The sequence below is a fragment of the Stylophora pistillata genome, chromosome 11, assembly GCF_964205215.1.
Source record: "Stylophora pistillata chromosome 11, jaStyPist1.2, whole genome shotgun sequence".
Classification (NCBI taxonomy): Eukaryota; Metazoa; Cnidaria; class Anthozoa; order Scleractinia; family Pocilloporidae; genus Stylophora; species Stylophora pistillata.
The window spans coordinates 14,318,066-14,338,300 of NC_142529.1; the positions used below are offsets into that span (position 1 = coordinate 14,318,066).

The window sequence follows — 20,235 nt, forward strand, 5'->3', positions numbered from 1 at the left end:
TCAGGGAAATCGAGCATGTAAAAATCACAAGGACAACAGAGAATTAAAATGCACACATAGCATGATAGCTGTAAAACAAAAACAAAAATTAAATTTCCGCAGTTGATTTCACCGATCGCCTGTTGAAATAAAAGTCTTTTGTTCAGCATCCTCATTAAAAATTGTACCCAGAGTGGGGATATGGCCTTGCTGGGCCATGAAGCTGAGCTTCATTACCATAGCCTGGAACCAACAGCATCGCAGAATTCCCAACTAGCAGTTGTTTAGGAATTAAAGCAGAAATACGGCGAGGGGAAAATAACTAGAGATTTGCCTCAGAATTGGGAGGCAGTTCGATTGTTACTCACACGGTGTCTTTCAGAGCGGTGAAGGTGGAGCGTTACAGGTTTATTCAGGCGACAGCGTTTTTTGCAACAGTTGCCTCCTGGAGGAGTTTTAGGAACTTTAGCTGATGACACATGGCAACGAAAAAGCAAGAAGCGCTGTATATGTTGGACGGAATCTTATTATCTAAAACATCAAGTTATTGTTGCTGCCGTTGTTATCAGTCGTATGGCGTTAATGGACTGATTAGATTTGATTTGATTTGAAGATACTGTAACACCAAAATAACAAAATGTTTAGCTGAGGAGAGATACGAGGCGAATATTGTGTCATTGGATTCTGGTTGCAAAGAAAACAAAACTTCTGGCCCGCAAGTCAATTCAGCAGTTTTAGTTGTCAGTTGTTAGAGTTAATAAAAAAAAAATTCAGCACAAAGTGTGGAAAAGATGCTAGTTGTGAGCCATGATAACCACTGTTCACGCCAATTCCCTATCCACACTATTTCAACATCCATGCTATTCCTCATTTTTTAGTCGGGATCATTTGCGGGCTTGGGATCATTTGTCATCTGTGGGGAGAGAATGACACGAAGTCTTTTTCTTTCGGTTAGTTTTCAGAAATTTCAAATGATTAAGACTCAAGTAGAGGGGTTTGTGTGAATTTTCCTTTGACGTTTTCGCTTGTACATGCTCGTAAATAGAAGCGTTTTATTACAGACAAGACCAAACAAAGCTCCAAAAGGAAAAACTTGCAGGAATATAATTTCCTCAGGCAACTCTCTGAATAAGTATCTTCGTCTAATCCCCTACAATGATAAATTCTATTCATTGTAAGTTTTGAGAAGGTGGACCATCAAGGCAAAATTGCCCGTGAAAAACTTTTGAAGGAACAGTTGCTGATTTTGATGCGACATAACAGCATTTGTCGTGTGGTCGTTCACCTTTCCCTGTGCTTGAGACAGTAACTTACCCTAACCCTACCTTGAGAAGTGAGTTATTTTCGTTTCCTTATCAAGGGTGGCCTTTCAAAACAAAGAACAATTTCCAATTTAGATTTAAAAAAGTAAGAAAAGAATGATACTGGTTTTATACTTAAAAAAAAAAAAACAAAAACAAGCAATCAAACAGACGAAACTTATATCCCGAAAATTCCCGAAATCCCCCCACAACCGATAGGTGATGTTAATCTTTGGGGTCACTGAATTTAGTGTTGATTCCGACCGAAGAGCGTCCTAAACTCGCCACCCGAAGGTCACGTTGAAGTGGGTGACGTCACTGAGAGGCAACCATTCCGACTTCTCGCGGACAACAAGATCAGAAGAAACCCTTAGCATTTCGAAAGAGCAATTTAGGGGATTTTTTCATGATTTTACTAAGAATTTCCTTATTGTTTTGCAGATTTCCCCATTTTTTGAGATTGCAACGAAACGATCAGTTGACAATCCAATCAAGTAAACTATACTTTGACACCTGACAATGTTTAAGCAAATTATCCTCTCAAGTGTGCTGCAATGAAAGAAATTGCCGAAAAGAAGCTTCAAAAGATTGCTACGTTTGACTTGTTTCTTCCATTAGGTCATTTCTCTGAAATGATCAACCGACCATGCACTCGGTGAGAGAGGTCACAGTAAGGAAGTACATCACGTGACATTTGATTGAAGATCACAGTAGCTGTGTAGAGATAGATTTTTGTTGGCAAACAGCTTTATGCGAGAACCCTGTACTTATGTCGAGGAGACTGATCGAGACATTATATATATACAGCCTTGCTTCATTTTATGGGCTTTTGGCATCTTTCGCAGTCTTATGGCAGATAATACGTCGATTTGGAATCCCTCCTCGAGCAAAGCGAAGGGACACCCGTAAGTGATCTGAATCAAGCTAAACCACGGTATCGCTCATCCAAAGTGAATTTGTCCTTCGTTTGCTTCCTAGTCAGTTAGTAGTGTATATTTGTAAGTTAGAGAGTTATTACTTTAGCGTACTTCATCCGCAATGCATTTTCAAATGTATGTAGAACGTAATTATTCCTTTCGCCTCCCATTCCACCTCGACCCTTGAACAATCCCAGTTACTGTTGCCTTTTTTCTTGGATAATTTCCCCAGTGAAAAGAAATTATACGCTTAATTAAGTTTAATTGATTGAACATAAACGTCGTACAACAATTGAAGAACATGCTTTTTCTGTATTTATTGATATTTTTCACTCTAAGGAAATGTTTGTGAACATGCAGCCATGCCTGAGGGATAATCAGAAGGAAATCTTAATGCAAGTTAGATTAGCTGTTAGTGGAAGTCCACAATCTGTGGACTGAATGCGTTTCCCACCAAAACAGGCCAGATCACGACTTTCAAGCCTCAGACCCATTCAATAATGTTGCAAGGTAGAGCTTCTTGAGTAGAACAGAATTTGCGACAGCGAGAAGTTTTTGTGATTTTTCTGATTATAATTTGTTGAAAAGAAAATGATTATCTCTTGCTTTGTCTATTTTGTAATTTTCTGTATAACCAATTACAAATTTCCACAATTAGAAAAGACATCTAGGTCTGCATATATATCACTTCTGGTTGTTTTTCTTCATCTGTTACCTGATGTCATCTGTCACTTATCATGCTGAAAAAAATTAAGAAAAGGAGCACCTGATCACAAGTTTGGTTCAAATCACAGATGTGAAATTTTAAGGATTTACTTTGCAAAAAACTGAAATTTCTGGTGTAGTGAGGGTTCACACACCTTTAAAGAGGAAAGCATATTTTTTATGGACAGGCTTTGTCTTTGTTTTTATGAACAAGGGAAGAGGTAATTGAACTTGAATTTGTTCCTGTAACTAAGTAATACACTCTGTAACTGTATTGATTTATGATAATGTAATGTTCTTAACACTTGTTCTAACAAAACTGTGTGACCTGGAATAATATCCTCTTATCAGCAAGGTTTATTTCTACTGCAAACCTACAAATTTTTGACACTTGAATAAGAGCTCTGTGGTGCTCATGACATCTTCAAACATATAGATTGGCAAATCACTCCTGTCAATATCCAGGTAGTAAGGGGAGTGGATTACTGGGTTAAAGATAGAGTGAGGTAAAAAAAAAAAAAAAACCCAATCATCTAGCCTATTGTATGACATATAAAAATTAGGTAGTAAATCTCCCCTGGGAGTGGGGAGGGGGTTAGGTGTGTTTGCTTGCCTTTCAACCATGAAATTCAGGGAAATGTCTGTATTGGTGTCTCACTGGGGTTAAAGTTCTAAAATCTCTGACAATTATCACTGGGCAAACAAGAAGTGAGAGAGAGTATGTTAAGGTTAAGTCTAAGGAGCTCATTCTATTTTATCTTACATGTATTAGATCTGTTATGGAATTTGCATGCGCGCTCTTTCACAGCAGCCTACCTCAATATCTATCAGTTGATTTAGAAAGATGTCAGAAGGGCGCATTACGTATAATTTTCCCTGATAAATAATATGATGAGGCGCTAGCGTGCACTGGGCTTATCTTGCTGCATGAGTGGCCTGAGAATATTGCCAACAAGCTATTTTCTAACATTCTTGTACCAAATCACAAGCTGCATAAGCTCCTGCTGCCCAGGAATGTATCTAGGGCGGACTTAAGGAAAAAGCGCGCTTTTAATTTACCTGTGGTTCATACGATCAGGTGCAGTGATAGTTTTATCTTTCATCATTTACGCATGCTTTGTATAAGCTGACTTTATCTATGTTACCTAATTTTTGATATTTTAAAAGTATGTTACCATTTTTTATATATTTCCTAAATTTGTAAAGTGAATACGTAATTCAACCTTTGGTTGCAATGTTTTTCAAATAAACTATCTATCTATCGTACATGTATCAGCCATCTTTTGTGTTAGTCATATCCTTCAAAATTTTGTTTCGACAGTGTGTATGGAAATTATGATATAGTAGATCTAAATAGTTGTGTAAACTCTTAAGTTTATTGAACTGTTCATTTTATGCAGTGAATTATTTAGCATATCAGAGAGCTTTTATTTTCCTTTTTTTTTCTGTTCTTAGCTCCAGCATGCCTTCTTAACCCTGAGCTTGGTACTCACCACTTTCTAAGAACAGCTTCAAACATAAAAATTCATTATGTGGCCAAAGGTGATCCACAAAAACCACTTATGCTCTGCCTTCATGGCTTCCCTGAGGTGTGTTAATTATTAACTGATAGACAAATTATCTTTCTGGGATCATCTCTGAGAGTTAGACTGTATCACATATAACACATAACACCTTACTTAAAGTTGGCTGCTACAACAAGTTAAGTTTACGTAACTGATGACTTGCTGAACTAGAATGTGTTGGTCCCAAAAAAATTCAGAATGAGTTTTTCATCTGATTTCCAAACCTCCCACCTTAATTGTTTAAATTAGATGCTCAGCATTATTAATCTACTGTCACTGTAGTACCCCCATTATTTGGTCTACAAATATGAGTGCTTGGAATACACAATAGGTGTGTAAACATAATTGTGATGCAGGTACATTGTACTGTACACGATAAGCAGCAATGAAATTTCATTTCTGTATAGCAGTTATCATTTTCTATTTTTTAAATACTGTTTTTTTGCTAAACATGTTGATTTGAATTTGTAGTTTTGGTATTCGTGGCGATATCAGTTGAAAGCTTTCAGTGATGACTACAGGGTTGTTGCAGTAGATATGAGGTATATTGTTAAAAATTGTTAAATTCTATAATAAATCATTAGTTAATTTTAAATTAAGTTCATTGAATTGAATGAAAGTGAAAACTATAATCAGTGACAATGTTTTGTAGTTCTTGTGATTGTAGATTTGTAACTGTTTTTTGATCAAAGGGAAGTAAATACTTGCAGTATCAAGCAAATGCTTTTTGATTTTATTGTAGTCAGCTTCTTTGTGAACAATACATAGTTGTTAAAAGAGCTATTACTATTTGCTCTGCATGTCTATGTGATATCGTTACAGTTATGATGATGATAATTACTGTTCCAATTATATGGCCAGATATATTTTTTAATATTTTAAAGGGTAATTTAGGGTTGTTAATTAAGACCCACCAAATAATTTTTTCAGACTGGGCTCATCGCTCAACTTTTTTCAACCACAATATATGATGACCTTAAATCTGTGTATAGTTTCTAGATAAGATAAAGTACAGGTAAGCAATAATTTTTTTATTGTCACCTGACATCCTTTAAGGCTTGATAATGGAAAAACTACAGGAAGGGGAAAGAGACCAATTTGTTTCAATAGAAAACAATGGAGTGTTGATGTTTTTTATTTACTTACGTAAGCTTTTATAAACAATCATATTGCAATATAATTTGTTTCATAACTACCAGGCTGCCAAATTGGTGACTTGATTGAGCTTCAAACGTGTCAGCCTAATTTTATCCACCTGCCAAGGAAACCAAAAGAGCTGCAGTTTGGAGTGCTTTGGCTTCCAACCCTTTTACTCCCAAGATTTTAATACTTATTCCCCTTGCTGGCTGCTAAATGTTGGCTGTAGTTTTACTTTTAAAAATTTGGTGCTGAGTGAAATGATATCTACCAGTTGATATTCTCAGTAGGAGAAGTTAGTTTTTAGTCACTCTCAAAGGACTAAACGTCCCCTTTTAAGGAAAACTACTTTTACATGGATTTTTATTATTATAATTATTGCTCTAGGAAACTTGTTTTGAATTTATAGTTAGGGTCAATTAAGGCCTAGTAGAGATAGATAATTGCCAAATGTGCTGAGTGCAACTTTACATTGGTGCTCAATGGCTTCTCTCATTTTTAGGGGTTATGGAGAAAGTGATCATCCAATAGGAAAGGACCAGTACAAGGGTTCATACTTAGTGAATGATGTGAAAGAAGTGGTATGTTGAATGTAGAGTTAATGGTTACTCTTAAATAATGATAACAACAACGGTGATATTAATAAATGATTGCAATGATTATAATAATGTTGATAAAGATAGGAAAGCTAATTTACAGCCAACAAATATCAATTTTAAATCGTTTGGGTCTTTTTTTTAAAAAGATACAGGTATTCATGTCTTAAGATTGCAAGATACACTTGGATTGAATCTGTGCTGGGAGTTTGTGTGACAGCTTACTTTAAACTTAGATCGTGCACTCATGGCTGTACCAAGTGTATCAACTGACGGTACTAGCAGAGTAAGATACTTGTATTAGCTTTAACTTGTGACTCTGAAGTGTAATTAACATTAATTATCTTTTCTGCATAGTTTAATTGTTTTATTAAAGTGTGGCATTTCCTTAAAATTGCCTCTTGTTTCATTCACTTATAATGTACCAGTTCAATGGAGTTTTAGGCAGGTGACATTACTCCCTGTGCAAAGGCTTGTTAGTACGCTTGGCATGCCCCTCCTTGTACTTACAACTTCTTTTCACATACTAGTGTTACTTTGCTGTAATGGCTATACATGTATAATTCTGTCTTGATGCCTTTTATATGTATGGATGGATATTTGTATCCGCAGATTGAGGCTCTGGGCTACAGTTCGTGTGTGTTGCTTGCCCACGATTGGGGAGGTTCCATTGCTTGGTAAGGAATGCATATTTTATGATTTATTTGTCAAAAATAGTTCTTTTCTGTAAATGTTTGTGAATATGAGTTGTGCATTTTACCTGGAAATGTGGGTTAAAACTAAGGTTACATGCTTAATGTGGAACAATCTGTTGCTCAAGCTATAATAGAGGTGACTCATATTTAACAATTATACTAAAATCCATTAAATCATAGAAGAAATGTTAAGCAAGTACCTGTCTCCACTGTTCAATACTTACCTCAAGAAAAGGTGAAGATAATTTGTTTCAGTTCACTGGTGTTGTTGATCATAGAAATGATGTCATCAATAATCAAAACTTAAGTGAGCTGAGTGCTTTATCTGTGATTGCTAGGTGTTACCTTACATTTTTGGTTGTGATCAATTGCCTTTTTGACAATGGCTCTCAGCCAATGAGCACTTAAGAATTTCTATGGTTTTTGTATTATTCTCTCTGATTGTTTAAAAGGATATTTGGCAGGGTTAGAGAGGAGACAGACAGACAGACTGTTTATTTTAGCATGATGGTAAAAAAGCTATGCAGCTTATGGGGTCGTGCATAAATACTAAACCTAAGAACAAAATACGTACATAATAAGTAACAATATCAAACTATCTAAAAATTAAATTCTTAAAAGCTATGATGTAACCTGAATATAATGGAAATCTGTATGTCTAAAATTTGTGGTTGTTGTAGAGGTCTCTTTAAAGGTCAACTCTTTAAAAATATCCATTGAACGGGTTTTCAATTAGTGTGTCCCCAATAAGTGTGTCCCTAATAAGTGCTATGCGCTAGGTTTTCATGACATAAGTAAAGTTCACTACTACTACTACTACTACTTTCTTCTTCAGGTTATGATAACTTGTCTTAGGAATAGTTTTATCCTTAGAAATTAAAATATTCCATAATACAAGGCCTCTGTAAGCAGTAGAGTTTTTACCATAAATAGAGCTGAAATGTGGCTCTGCTAAGGAGTTTGACATTCGTAAAGAGTAACCTGTAGGACATTTCGTCATAATATTATTGGATAGCACTGGTGGGAGCTTATCATGAAGTGCTTTGTACATTAGCTTTAACAGAACTTACTTATAACTATAGCTCAGTGGATGGCAATCAGCTTGTCTTCACACATCCAATGATCTCTGTCCTTAGGTAAATTAAAAGTTATCCTCACTGCCCTACAGTGCAACCGTTCCAATGAGTTGAAGAGATCTGCATTAAATCTTATGACCAAGACAGAATTTCTCCTTACAATATCAATACAATATCAAGCAGACAAGTGATGAGAATATAGGAAAAAAACCAATTAGGGGATTATTTGTCAAACAAATGCCAAATTCTCTGATCTAGCATCATAAGAATTGTATGGCAGACAATGAGGAGAATTACTCATTTGATCTTAGGAGTGGAAGGGTTAAAGGAGCTGATGATTTTTGTAACTGAGCTGGTCTTTATATTGATAAATTCTAGCCCGTCCTGTAACCCTTTAGGTATTTGGTTTGAGGAATGATGCCAATGTGCTGCTTAATCTCGTTGACGTTATTTTCCTTTATTCTTGTGACCTTAATGTGTGATCTAGAGATGACATTGTGTGGAGAAATTAGATGCCAGTCACTCTTACACATCAAAATGTTAATCTTGACATTTCTTGATTGCACTCCTGGAAGTGTTCTTATGAAATGGTATATATGGCTTAAATTATCTACAAAATGTATGCTTATTTTGCTCATTTTCATGTCGAATTTAATTATGTTTATTTCTTTCAGGAGTTTCACTCACATTCACCCTGAATTTGTTGACAGGCTGATTGTGTGCAACATTCCACACCCAATGTATGTGCTGTTAGAATTCTAGCTACAAAATGATCATCCAGTTTTTTTAAAAAAAATCTTTGGCACTCAATTTATTTGTCTGTTATGAATAGAAATGCATCATTTTGTAGGAAATGTTTGCCAAAAGAATGGCCTACAAGCAATTAACAGTCTGTCCCTGTAGATTTTGTACCATTTTATATATTTTCTGATAAGACTCCCTTAACATAAATATATAATGAACAGCCATGGCTTAAACACGATAACAACAACATTCATTTCTTTTCATTATTTTCTATTCAGATGCTTTGTAAAGTGTTTGCAGACATCCAGAAAACAATTCCGTGCTTCCTGGGTGAGAGAGTTTATTTGTTTTCTTTACAACCTAAGTATAACTTGCAGTATTGATATTATATGTACTGTATCATAACTAAACAGAGCAAAAACACAATTCTTAGTTATACTATATTCTTTCCCAGTAGGTGCGTCCACAGAACAGTAGAGTTATTACTCCACCAGTATTCCACTGTTATGTATTTTGGCTTCTGGTATTCAAATATGGCATTACCTGAGCATGCTGTTGATCACACAATGAAAGAATGAAGAAAACAAAAACGAAACCTAGAAAGTATTCTTTATAACCACCAAAAACATCTGACGTACTTAAAAATTCAGCACGAAAGGAAAATTAAGCATTTTTATAGTTCAGTGCAGCTAAAATGTTGCTTTTGACGTATTTCTTCCCTGTTCTACAATATAAATACCATGGCATATTTTATGCATTTCATTGTCCTGATAATTTTCTGGAAATGGTGTAATAGGGGAATGATAAATGCAGATATTGACAGAAATCAGAGTGGTGCCACACCCCAGTGTAAGACCTGTAATTTGCTAAAGTTTTCCAATCTGTTTTTTTTTCTTTTGCAGTACATGTACCTCTTTCAGTTGCCTTACCTTCCAGAGTACATAATTGAAATGGATGACTTTAAAGTCTATGATGAGGTGTTTAAGGTGATAAATTCCACTTTGTATTCTAATCTAACATATCTGTTGTGGGCCATTGAAAATGTTCAAACAACACCAATTCTAAGTAACGTTATTCCTATAGAGATCACAAGTAGTTCACGGGGGCACTATATACAGAAGAATATTGGCACCACACCATTTTGGATGCCAATCCCAACATATGAGTGGTTCATCTGTACCACGTGGTATAAAATACTCTTATCTGATTGGCTTTCTTATATTGCCCCCTTATAGTACTTTAAGATCCGTTAATTAAATCTAAAAAGAACTTTAGATGGATCGCCATTTAAACAGGACCTATAGAGGGCGCCCAGTCCCTTGTTTTAATAGGGAAGAATCTCTGCAATTTGTTGAATATATGAAGGAATTTCTCCATAAGTACTAATACATAGAAAACACTCATTAGAAGTTCCAGGTGTCACCAAACCCAAACTCCTCCTTTATCCAACTTATTCTCATCCCTGAGTGTTTCCTTATAGGACTTTTAACAACCACAACTGTTGTGTGCTTTTTATTTTTGCTCATCAGAATATAAAAAATTTCACTGAAGAAGATGTAGAGGGATACAAGTATGCTTTGTGTCAGTCGGGGTGTAGTGGTCCCTTAAACTACTACAGAGCTGCGTTTTCTTACCAAGATTTGCCTCACGGATACTGGCGCTCCAAGATCAAGGCTCCAACCCTTGTGGTTTGGGTAAGTGGTTCAAACTGAACATACATTTTCTCAATAATTTGGGGTGTGATTTCTGATCTCAACTGGAAAAAGATTTTTTGCTCGCATTTTCTGCAAAATTGATAATTGTCTGCCTGTTTATTCAAATGAAAAACAGTAGGAAATATGCCAATGCATTGGTTTATATAGCTATCCTCTTTACTCGCGTTGCACTCTTTTCTTCTAACCAAATTTGTTTCTATTGCCTCAGCTTGAAATAAACTTTCATGGAGTCCTCGTTAAAATTTATAAAAGTCCTCAAAACGCTTAAACTTGGTAAGAACTAAAAAATTAAAGCTGAAATCGCGGATAGCAAACGCATTTGCCAAGAATCTTGCGTGCACACTCGTTCTACAAGTGGTTTCGTATTTTCATGTAAACACGATTTCCAGGAAATATCGAGATGAAAATCCAGTTAGTTTGTTACTACAATTTTCTTGTAGCACAAACACGGCAACGTTTACTTCCCGGCGAACAGTTTGAACTGGCAAGAATTTTAGTCGAGAATTTCTGAAGTTCTTTCACTTAAACCGCGCAACAGAAAATAAAGGCGTAAAACGGAGTTGAACTGCATTTTAAATAAAACATTTGATAATGTTAGAAAAATAAAACCTTTGTCTTTTTTTTTTTTTTTTTGGCGTTCAAAGTGTCCTCTTCGTTTCCTCCAAACCAAAAGGCTTTAAAAATTTAAATCTGAAAATTTGCCACGCGTGGCGCCATTTCATAGGACGTGATGTTACAGTTTTCTATGGGTATACAGGTCAATCTACAATAGGGTTTTGGCCAATCAGAGCGCACGTTGTGTCTAAGTTGTGTTGTAAATGAGAACATATAAGACATACATGCACAGCATAGTGAAGAAGAAATTTATTTCCCAGGCGTAATAGCTTTTTGATACAAAGCATTGGTCTTTACAGACTAGTTCTCTGGTTGATTCTTTACAACATAACTGACGCAATGATTTATCCACACTAGTGAAATTTTATGCTGTCCATCGTAGATAACTGACAACACCTTGGACTAATTAAACTTTTCCTTATCCTTTGTGTTTTTATATCAGCTGGACTTAAAAATGATCGCCTTGATATTCTTTGCATTCTAGGGAAAAGAAGACATGGCTTTATTGGTGGAAACGTTAACAGGAACCGAAGATTTTGTGGAAGACTTGACGATCAAGTAAGACTTTGGTTTGTAGTGTTACTTTGGTTGGCCCATTGTTAACTTTGGTTGGCCCATCACAGCGGGCTGAGCTTATTCCGGTTTCCATAGCATGAAGTGGATGAGGGTCTCAATGGGGTTGTATCATTTAAAACAGGACCTAAGTGCTACTTGCTCCCGAACGCAATTTTTTAAAGTCGTTGATCAGGAGTATTTGAGAGATGCGATGACTACCTATTGATGTTCAGCATTGACGGGTGACGTTTAAATCTTCCTTGACCCTTAACGGTTAATTTCTTGGCCATTTGACCCACCCAGGGCTGTAGCCCGCAACTCACGATCCGGAGTCCTGCTCACTAACTATCAGACTGCAGACAGAATCAAAGAAACATACAAACAGAGACCTATTGCTTATATGAACGATCATACGCTCCTGATAACGAACGAATGGCTGCGCTTCAAACAAGTGTGTGGATATATTCTAGCTCGCGCATCAGGAGTAATATATGTAAAATGTGAATTGTCAATACGTATATAACATCAAAGAAAGCTGTTTCTTTTTTTATGAGGTAGTGATTCGTACTGAAGAATGAGCCATTGTCATTTAAGCGTGGACTGATTATTCGGACCACAAATGGTTAACATGTTACTTCTCCCAAAAAATCGATTCGTAATGTAGCGAAACTTAATTGTCAGAGTTGACAAATTCATTAGCTAGAAAGTGTTCGATTAGTAAAATGCAGCGGAAGCTTAAGAATTGTTCTCAATTTTTACAGATACGTTGACGGAGCAACTCACTGGGTTCAAGTCGATGGTTATGTGGATGTGAACAAACACATTCGTGCGTTTCTCAATGCTCATCCTGTGGAATCTCTACAGAAACCAGACTAGAGAGAGACATGGAGAGTGCAGTGTCCCTTTCCGTGGATTGCCTTAGTACTCAAGAGGAAAACGAGTGTCTGCCAAAATTTCAACGATACAAAAGTCTAGTCTTTGTTTTAGAGAGGAGAGTAGAACGAAAGGATTTGGTAATTTCCATTACTATCATCAAGATCCTGAAGACTGACCATTTTGTCCTTTTGGGTAGTGTTTGTATTGTTCTAGTTTTAGCGCGTATTATGTCTGAGGCTTATAGTTTTCAAAGATGTGAATTGATACCGTCGTAAAAACTCAACAAAAATAAAGTAGAAGTACATTTTTTATGTAAATTTCTGTTTAGTTGGTTTAGTGAATTTAGTTTATTTAGGTGACATGGTGAAAATTTGCTTCACTTCATGCTTTGTGTGGCAGTTATCTCTGCAAAACAGCTGCATTAGGGCATAGTACCAAACCATTTTTCCGGTATAAAGGCTCAAGCCTAGCATGAGACCCCACTGTAAAGTATAAATGTTTTTTATTTTATAAACACCAATGAAATACCAGGTGAGCATGCGCGCGAAAACGTGATATCTTCACACGTGAAAACAATGTTATCTTCACACCGTTAATATAATAATAATAATAATGATAATAACAATAATAATAATAATAAGAAGAAGAAGAAGAAGAAGAAGAAGGAGAAGGAGGAGAAGAAGGAGAAGAAGGAGAAAAAGGAGAAGAAGGAGAAGAAGAAGAAGAAGAAGAAGAAGAAGAAGAAGAAGAAGGAGAAGAAGAAGGAGAAGGAGAAGAAGAAGAAGAAGAAGAAGAAGAAGAAGAAGAAGAAGAAGAAGAAGAAGAAGAAGGAGAAGAAGAAGAAGAAGAAGAAGAAGAAGAAGAAGAAAGATGTAGAGACACTCAAGTATGGACCGCTTCGATGGGAGATGAAACAGTAGAAGGGTTATAAGATCAACCAATACAACGTGGTCATAGATGTGTTGGGAGGCTGGAGTGTGGACATGGAAAGATCCCTCAGGATGCTCCTAGGTTCTAGGTGCAGAGAAATCTTAAGGCTAATGCAGAGATCTGTCATTTCAAGTACGCTCCACATCGCCCAGACATTCAAGGTTGCTGTCTAATTGACTTTAAGATAGATTGTAAATAGTTAGCGAAATTGATAGTGACCAGTGGTCAGTCTTTCTAGCAAATGTTAGGACGTCGTTTTTAAATTAGGTTTTTAAAGGAACACGAGCAGTCTTAATTATTGTCATTAGTTTCCCACCTTTTTTGCATGTTGTATATTATAGAAAGTTGTAATCCCGGTAGGAACATAGATTACGTTGTTACGCCCTATAGTTTTTTTTAGTATGCTCAGCATCTAGAAGTTCAGTACTGCGATAATAATAATTTAGTGTTTATATTGCGTAAATTAACATTTAGATATGATCAAATGCGCATGACAACGCTTTTCGAGGGACTTTGGCCGGATTGCATCAGAAGATGCCCCCTCTCCCTCCAATTCCCTGGCTAGACTACATCACAGTAATCTCGTGAGTGGGTTCTTTAACGTCCCCTGCCTAACCAAATTAACTAATTAATATAGATGCAGGAGACGGGACCTACGGTTTATTCGTCCTTATCCGAGAAGAATAGAATTTCTATCCATTTCTTGATATTATAGAAAGGTAGCACATTCTCCCCAGTTATTTTAAGACCTTGAGTGTTGGTGCGGCCGGGGCTCCAACCGTCGACTTCTCGCACAACAGTCCGGCCCTGTTGAGCTGTAAAATTGAGCTAACCGGGAGGCGTTTACATATTAACTAGCACCTTTCGTAGCGAGAGTGAACTTGTTTGGTTTTTCGTTTGTGTTTATATCATAAATAGTATATTAGTATATTAGTAGGCCGCTTGAAGATACGACATTTCTCTCGTGCTGAAAGATATTTCACTTGTTCGCTTCGCTCACTCGTGAAATATTTCTCAACTCGAAGAAAGATTTTGTATCTGCGCGCGATCATGTAATATCCTCTGTAGGTCAGCAAACATGAAAGGTTGTTACTAGATGTGCTATAACGTGCAATAGTAACTTGCCTCTTGGTAAAATTTGGTAAAAGATGAGTTGCAAGGCAACCCGTCTGTAAGTTACCTGAACTCTGCTTTCCTTACCTGAGATACATAGAGAACAATACATTGGCGTGCATAGATATGGAATTTCTCTTCGAGTGTTCAACTCATTGGCTCACAGGTGAGCGCTGCGAATGAGTGAGATATCAAGTTGAATACGAGACACGTTTAACCCAATGACGCATACCTTGTGAGTTGGCTTGTTGAACAGGCATCTGTCGTCGACCATTTTAGCCACCCCAAACTGCAATTGAAAATCTGGGAAACTGGGCCGAAAACCAAGTTTTTAAGTCAGTTTGCATTTTACTTTTGATAGGCTAATAGCGGGGCGCGCGCAGCGTAGGTCCATAGCCATAAGCATGGGAAAATTTAGTCGTGACATTTTCATGTAAGTCCTTGCGTACCCTACTTTTAATATGTACGACAGGCTACATAGTGGACTCAACAGGGGTTATTTTACGCAGGCGAGGGTTGATAACTGGTGACGTAGGTGAGAATGATTATTATCCTTTTGTTGCCGTGAGAGAGTCTAAACTCTTTTAATTACTGTTCAACTAAAGAACTGAATTAACCACAACGTTAGGCTGGAAAAAAATCTTAAACTCATGCTGAAACGAATAAGGAATAATAGTTGGAGATCACAAAAACCTCAAAACTGAACTTGATAAAAGAACAAGTGGCTATCATATTTGAACTGAATGGTGAGTTAAGTAAGTTTTCAATTTTGTCGCTCGGTTGTAGATAAAGTTGGTACACTGCTAGATTCTTGGATCTCTTGTAAAGAAACGAAATTTCCCATTTGTTACGCTTCGAGAAAAAAGCAACCATGACTCAAAAGAGCATCCAGTCTACGAATCTCAGTCTAAAGTATTGGATGCAAGGAACGAAGTTACCTTAAATTGTCATGATTCCGATTTGCCGTCCTCAATTTTCGCTTTAATTTGGAAGTTTTTGCCAAATTCAAACTCATAAGCACTAGCAGTTGATATGAAATTGGCGTCAAAGAGGGCTCTGATTAATGAAATAACGTGAGTGTTTTGCCGTAACTAACCCAAAACCCGATGAAAATTCCTTAAACATCAAAACAGTGATCTGTGTACGCAAAATATCTTGGATAAGAGACCTTTTACGACTAGTGACACACGTCACGCAATTCAGGATGTTACATCATAATCATCAGATTTCAGTCTTGTTGCATAATCTTCGGGTTTAGTTTTTTCGATTGACAGTTTTAGAGGAGAAGAGTGAGCATATGGTTGGAAGTGAAGCAGGGTATTAGTTCGAGTGGAGAAGTAGTGTAACCGTTGTTGTTAAGGAAAGTTTTTCGCATTAAACCGTAGCCGAAATCGTGTTTTTGTTTACTATGTTTCATCGCAGCTACATATCTATATACTGCCGTTTACGTAATTGCAGAGGCCGACCATCTGAAAACAAAATGTGAATTGTCCTCCTCCAAACTGAAACGTACTTCAGCACTCAATAATAGCTTCGGCATACTACGATTCCTAAAATATTATTTATAATTTTGGCTTGGATTTCTGTTATCACCTCATTCTCTGAGACACTAGTGTACGATCTTTGTCCTTCACGGCAGTTGTTCGCTCTCTGCCAGGCGTGTTGATTGGTCTTTCCTTTATTTTTTATATCGCACCCGTCTAAACGCGTAAATGTATCTGAAAAAGAGAAAACCAAACAACTAGAAACGTTTTCTCTAACGCCGAAAAATTAAAATTGCAGAATGATCCAATTCTTTCTATTGGGCGAAAGCTCATGCTCTCTGTCAAAGATAGCTTTAGTGTTTTACCAAGCGAGTTGCCTAGAGGAAGCCTTTGACTACCTTAGGCAGAAATACATGGAGTAGGTTTTCTAAGTATTCCATGACGGGAGACAATAAGGGAGAATCTAGAAGAAGTTTTGTCACCACAATGTTTCACGTAAAATCATTGTTCACTTCATGAACCACTGAGGATTTGCAAAACCTTGAGAAGGATCATCTTAGCTTGGAAAAAAAGGATAATGCACTAAAATCCTAGCAAAACCTTCTCATAAAAGAGCATTATTTTTTCAGTCATTCAATGACTGTTATGTCCCTTTCAGACTCGGCGCCTTTGAACCGTCAAAATCAAAGAACTGATTCCTTCGCTAGTACGTGACCATATAAGTAGAACAAGAAACATAAACAATGCATACCCAAAGTTCTAAAGTAAAACAATAAATAACAAGATACATAGCCCTAAATGAACCTAAGAATATTATTGATCGATATAAAGATTTATCCCGAATTACCCCACGCTGGATATAGGTTTTTGTTTTGTTTCTTTATTTACACTCCATATACTCTTACCCTATACTCGTCGATTTCCTGGGTTAAGGTTTGGATTAGGGTTCTGGATGTACATCTCTGGATCTACCAAGGATAGGTAATAGTTGACAAACTCCCCAATAATAACTTTTATTACACGACTCGGACAGTCAGAGGGCCAATAACGAAAATCAGCCAATCAAAATGCTCCATTGCCGGTCCAATGTCCTCAAAGTATTGGACCGGGCACTGTCCCGAATGGCCCCGAATGATACCGCTCTTGTGTCCCTTTGAACTTCAGTCGTATAATAAATCTCTTATTAACCAAGCTTGCTAGGGACCGTACTGGAAGAATATCAGCCCTCGGTCTTTTTTGTACGGACCTCGCTGCGCTTGTTCCGTACTGTCAAGACCTCGGGTCGATATTCTCCCAGTACGGCCCTCGCGCTTGGTTAATAAGATATATATACAAAACATGTTTTGGGTCTATTTATAGAAGTCATTTCAGTGCTACGAGGCTGTGGTCTTCCGTGATTGGAAATGTACACAATTTCTTTTCCTTATCTCTTTATCGTTATAAGTGATTTTATTTTCATTGTACACTGAGGTCGAATAAAATTAATTGCGTATAAAGTATAAATAAACAACAACAAACATATGAAACATATGTATGAACTGCGGTTATGAAACGTATATGTGCACGATCCTTCGCAGTAAAGCACTATTTGAGCAATAGTGAAAATCAGACCTGAAAAAAATTTCAGGCCTGTACGGGATTCGAACCACTGACCTCTGCGATACTAGTGCAGCGCTCTACCAATTGAGCTAACAAGCCAACTGAGAGCAGGCCATCAAATTAATTCGACATAAACCCGTAGATGATAAATCAAACAACAACAAACATATGAAACATATGTATGAACTGCGGTTATGAAACGTATATGTGCACGATCCTTCGCAGTAAAGCACTATTTGAGCAATAGTGAAAATCAGACCTGAAAAAAATTTCAGGCCTGTACGGGATTCGAACCACTGACCTCTGCGATACTTGTGCAGCGCTCTACCAATTGAGCTAACAAGCCAACTGAGAGCAGGCCATCAAATTAATTCGACATAAACCCGTAGATGATAAATCAAACAACAACAAACATATGAAACATATGTATGAACTGCGGTTATGAAACGTATATGTGCACGATCCTTCGCAGTAAAGCACTATTTGAGCAATAGTGAAAATCAGACCTGAAAAAAATTTCAGGCCTGTACGGATTAATTTGATGGCCTGCTCTCAGTTGGCTTGTTAGCTCAATTGGTAGAGCGCTGCACTAGTATCGCAGAGGTCAGTGGTTCGAATCCCGTACAGGCTTGAAATTTTTTTCGGGTCTGATTTTCACTATTGCTCAAATAGTGCTTTACTGCGAAGGATCGTGCACATATACGTTAAAGTATAAATAGTTTTTCACCATCCATCCTTTTATTTCCGATCTCGATTAATGAGGAATTTCGTTCATCTCAGTCTTCTGCAAATGTATTTTTTAATATGTTTGAGGACAATTATAGTCATACACGAGAATTGCAACAATGAAATTAATATACCCGCCCTATATCATGTTGTCTTTGATCGACATGACATTGAAAGAAAACAAACTCGATCTGGGGCCTTAAGGGCTTATTGTCCAGCGCGAGTACTTTGTATTTGCTGGCGAAAGGGGAAGGACAGGTGGAAAATGTAAATAGAAATTGCAGAAAATGGTTTATTCGCTAAATATATTGCTCCTGTTATTATTTTGTCTCTAATTCTAGTCGCAGCTGAAACGGAGAAAAAAGAGCTCCAAACGTAATTAATCAAACACAGTTGAATTAAAATGTTTCGAATAAGTTTGCACTTTCGGCCCTACTTTATATTGTCATGATGCATTCGGAGATTGTTACGAATCCAACTTTTCGTGGCCCAGTGGTCATCGCCAGCTTGAATTTTTAGTTCTCAGCTATCCGAGGCTGATAATCATTCAAGTCTCAACTCAACGCATGATATGGACTATTCAAGAAAGTTAATCAGGTTAAGGAGGGATCGTTATTTTGCCTTTTTAAGAAATGACACCACAGGTGTCTCTTTTTTTGCCGCTTATTGTTATTTCATGGCTGATGTGTCTAACATGTTCAAGGGAAAAAACATTCACCTTTTGCTGACAAAATAGACAATATCTTGACGCACTATAAATAAGTAAACGCTGGTAGAGAAGTGTCTAACATGTAGAGAAGTCTTATTTGATAACTATGGAGGACCCCATTTAGGTCTCAGTGATCGTCGCTCAGTGAATGTTGCTCAGACAAAATAAATCTTGCTGCAATCACAGACAACCTAGAAGAAAAAGGAAACAAATACAGAATCATGTCGACAACAAATTTAGCTGGAGGTGGAACGCAGATGAAAACATTTGAAGAACTAATATGTTCCCCCTATTTGGCGAGTGGACTTAAGATAGAATCAATTTCTCTCTCAACAGTTAGCATTCTCCTCTCCATCACGGCAGTTGTTGGGAATTCTGTTATCCTTGTTGCCCTCCACAAGGAATCTTCCCTTCATCTGCCGTCCAAACTCTTGTATCGCTGTCTGGCTACAACTGACCTGTTGGTTGGCCTCGTTGCCCAGCCTATCGCTGCTTCTTGCTGGTTGTTTATGGCTCGCGAACACTGGATTCCTTGTCGATACGCAAACACTGCGGCCTTTATTACAAGCTATGTATTATGTGGAGTGTCTTTGTTGACAATGGCGTCTATAAGCGTGGACAGACTTCTCGCCCTCTTGTTGGGGCTGAGATACAGACAAATTGTAACTTTGAAGCGCACCAATATCATTGTAACTTCCTTTTGGGTTTTATCTCTTGTTGCCAGTTTAAGCTCTGCTTTTTATCACCGTATAACCTCTCTGTACGGCTGCATTAGTATACCACTTTGCCTTTTTATTTCACTTTGTTCTTACTCAAAAATATTTCTCACTCTTAAGCATCATCAGGCACAAGTACAAGATCATGTTCAACCACTGCCGAGCCGACCAAACGCAGTGAATATCAGACGATACAAAAAGGCAGTGTACAGTGCACTCTGGGTGCAGTTGGCATTTGTTGTTTGTTGTTTGCCATATTTTTTGGTGGAAATTGTGATCAGCCAAAGCAAAAGATACTCATCGCACTTAGTCATCTTGAGGAGTTTAGCAGCTCTCTTGGTTTATTTTAACTCAACGTTAAATCCTTTTCTTTACTGCTGGAAAATAAGTGAGGTGAGACAAGCAGTAAAGCAAACTATCAGACAAGCATTTGGCTTTCCACAGAGTTACGGTTCTTCCCCAAATTAAATACAAGCTCGTAT

General features: G+C 37.2%; 2 protein-coding genes across 3 annotated transcripts in view; both read left to right on the forward strand.

The window, feature by feature from the left end:
• Positions 1 to 1,962: 1,962 nt before the first annotated feature.
• LOC111327165 (epoxide hydrolase 4) lies at positions 1,963 to 12,793 on the forward strand. Of its 2 annotated transcripts, none has more exons than XM_022931277.2 (11): positions 1,963 to 2,185; positions 4,358 to 4,491; positions 4,939 to 5,009; positions 6,107 to 6,185; positions 6,813 to 6,877; positions 8,646 to 8,711; positions 8,994 to 9,045; positions 9,618 to 9,701; positions 10,245 to 10,409; positions 11,530 to 11,603; positions 12,362 to 12,793. In XM_022931277.2, the coding sequence occupies exons 1-11, from the start codon at positions 2,050 to 2,052 to the stop codon at positions 12,474 to 12,476; spliced, it is 1,041 nt and encodes a 346-aa protein (XP_022787012.2). In that variant the 5' UTR covers positions 1,963 to 2,049; the 3' UTR covers positions 12,477 to 12,793. The 2 variants fall into 2 exon arrangements, with proteins under 2 accessions (XP_022787012.2, XP_022787014.1); XM_022931279.2 differs by lacking the exon at positions 1,963 to 2,185 and adding an exon at positions 2,579 to 2,707 and having other exon boundaries at positions 12,362 to 12,639.
• A 6,413-nt stretch (positions 12,794 to 19,206) lies between these two features.
• Positions 19,207 to 20,235, forward strand: part of LOC148720177 (adenosine receptor A2a-like) — a 1,521-nt gene continuing 492 nt past the window's right edge. The window contains exon 1 of the mRNA XM_088739510.1: positions 19,207 to 20,235. This exon is cut by the window's right edge and continues 492 nt beyond it. Coding sequence (XP_088595636.1) covers positions 19,259 to 20,221 — 963 coding nt within the window. The 5' untranslated portion in view covers positions 19,207 to 19,258 and the 3' untranslated portion in view covers positions 20,222 to 20,235.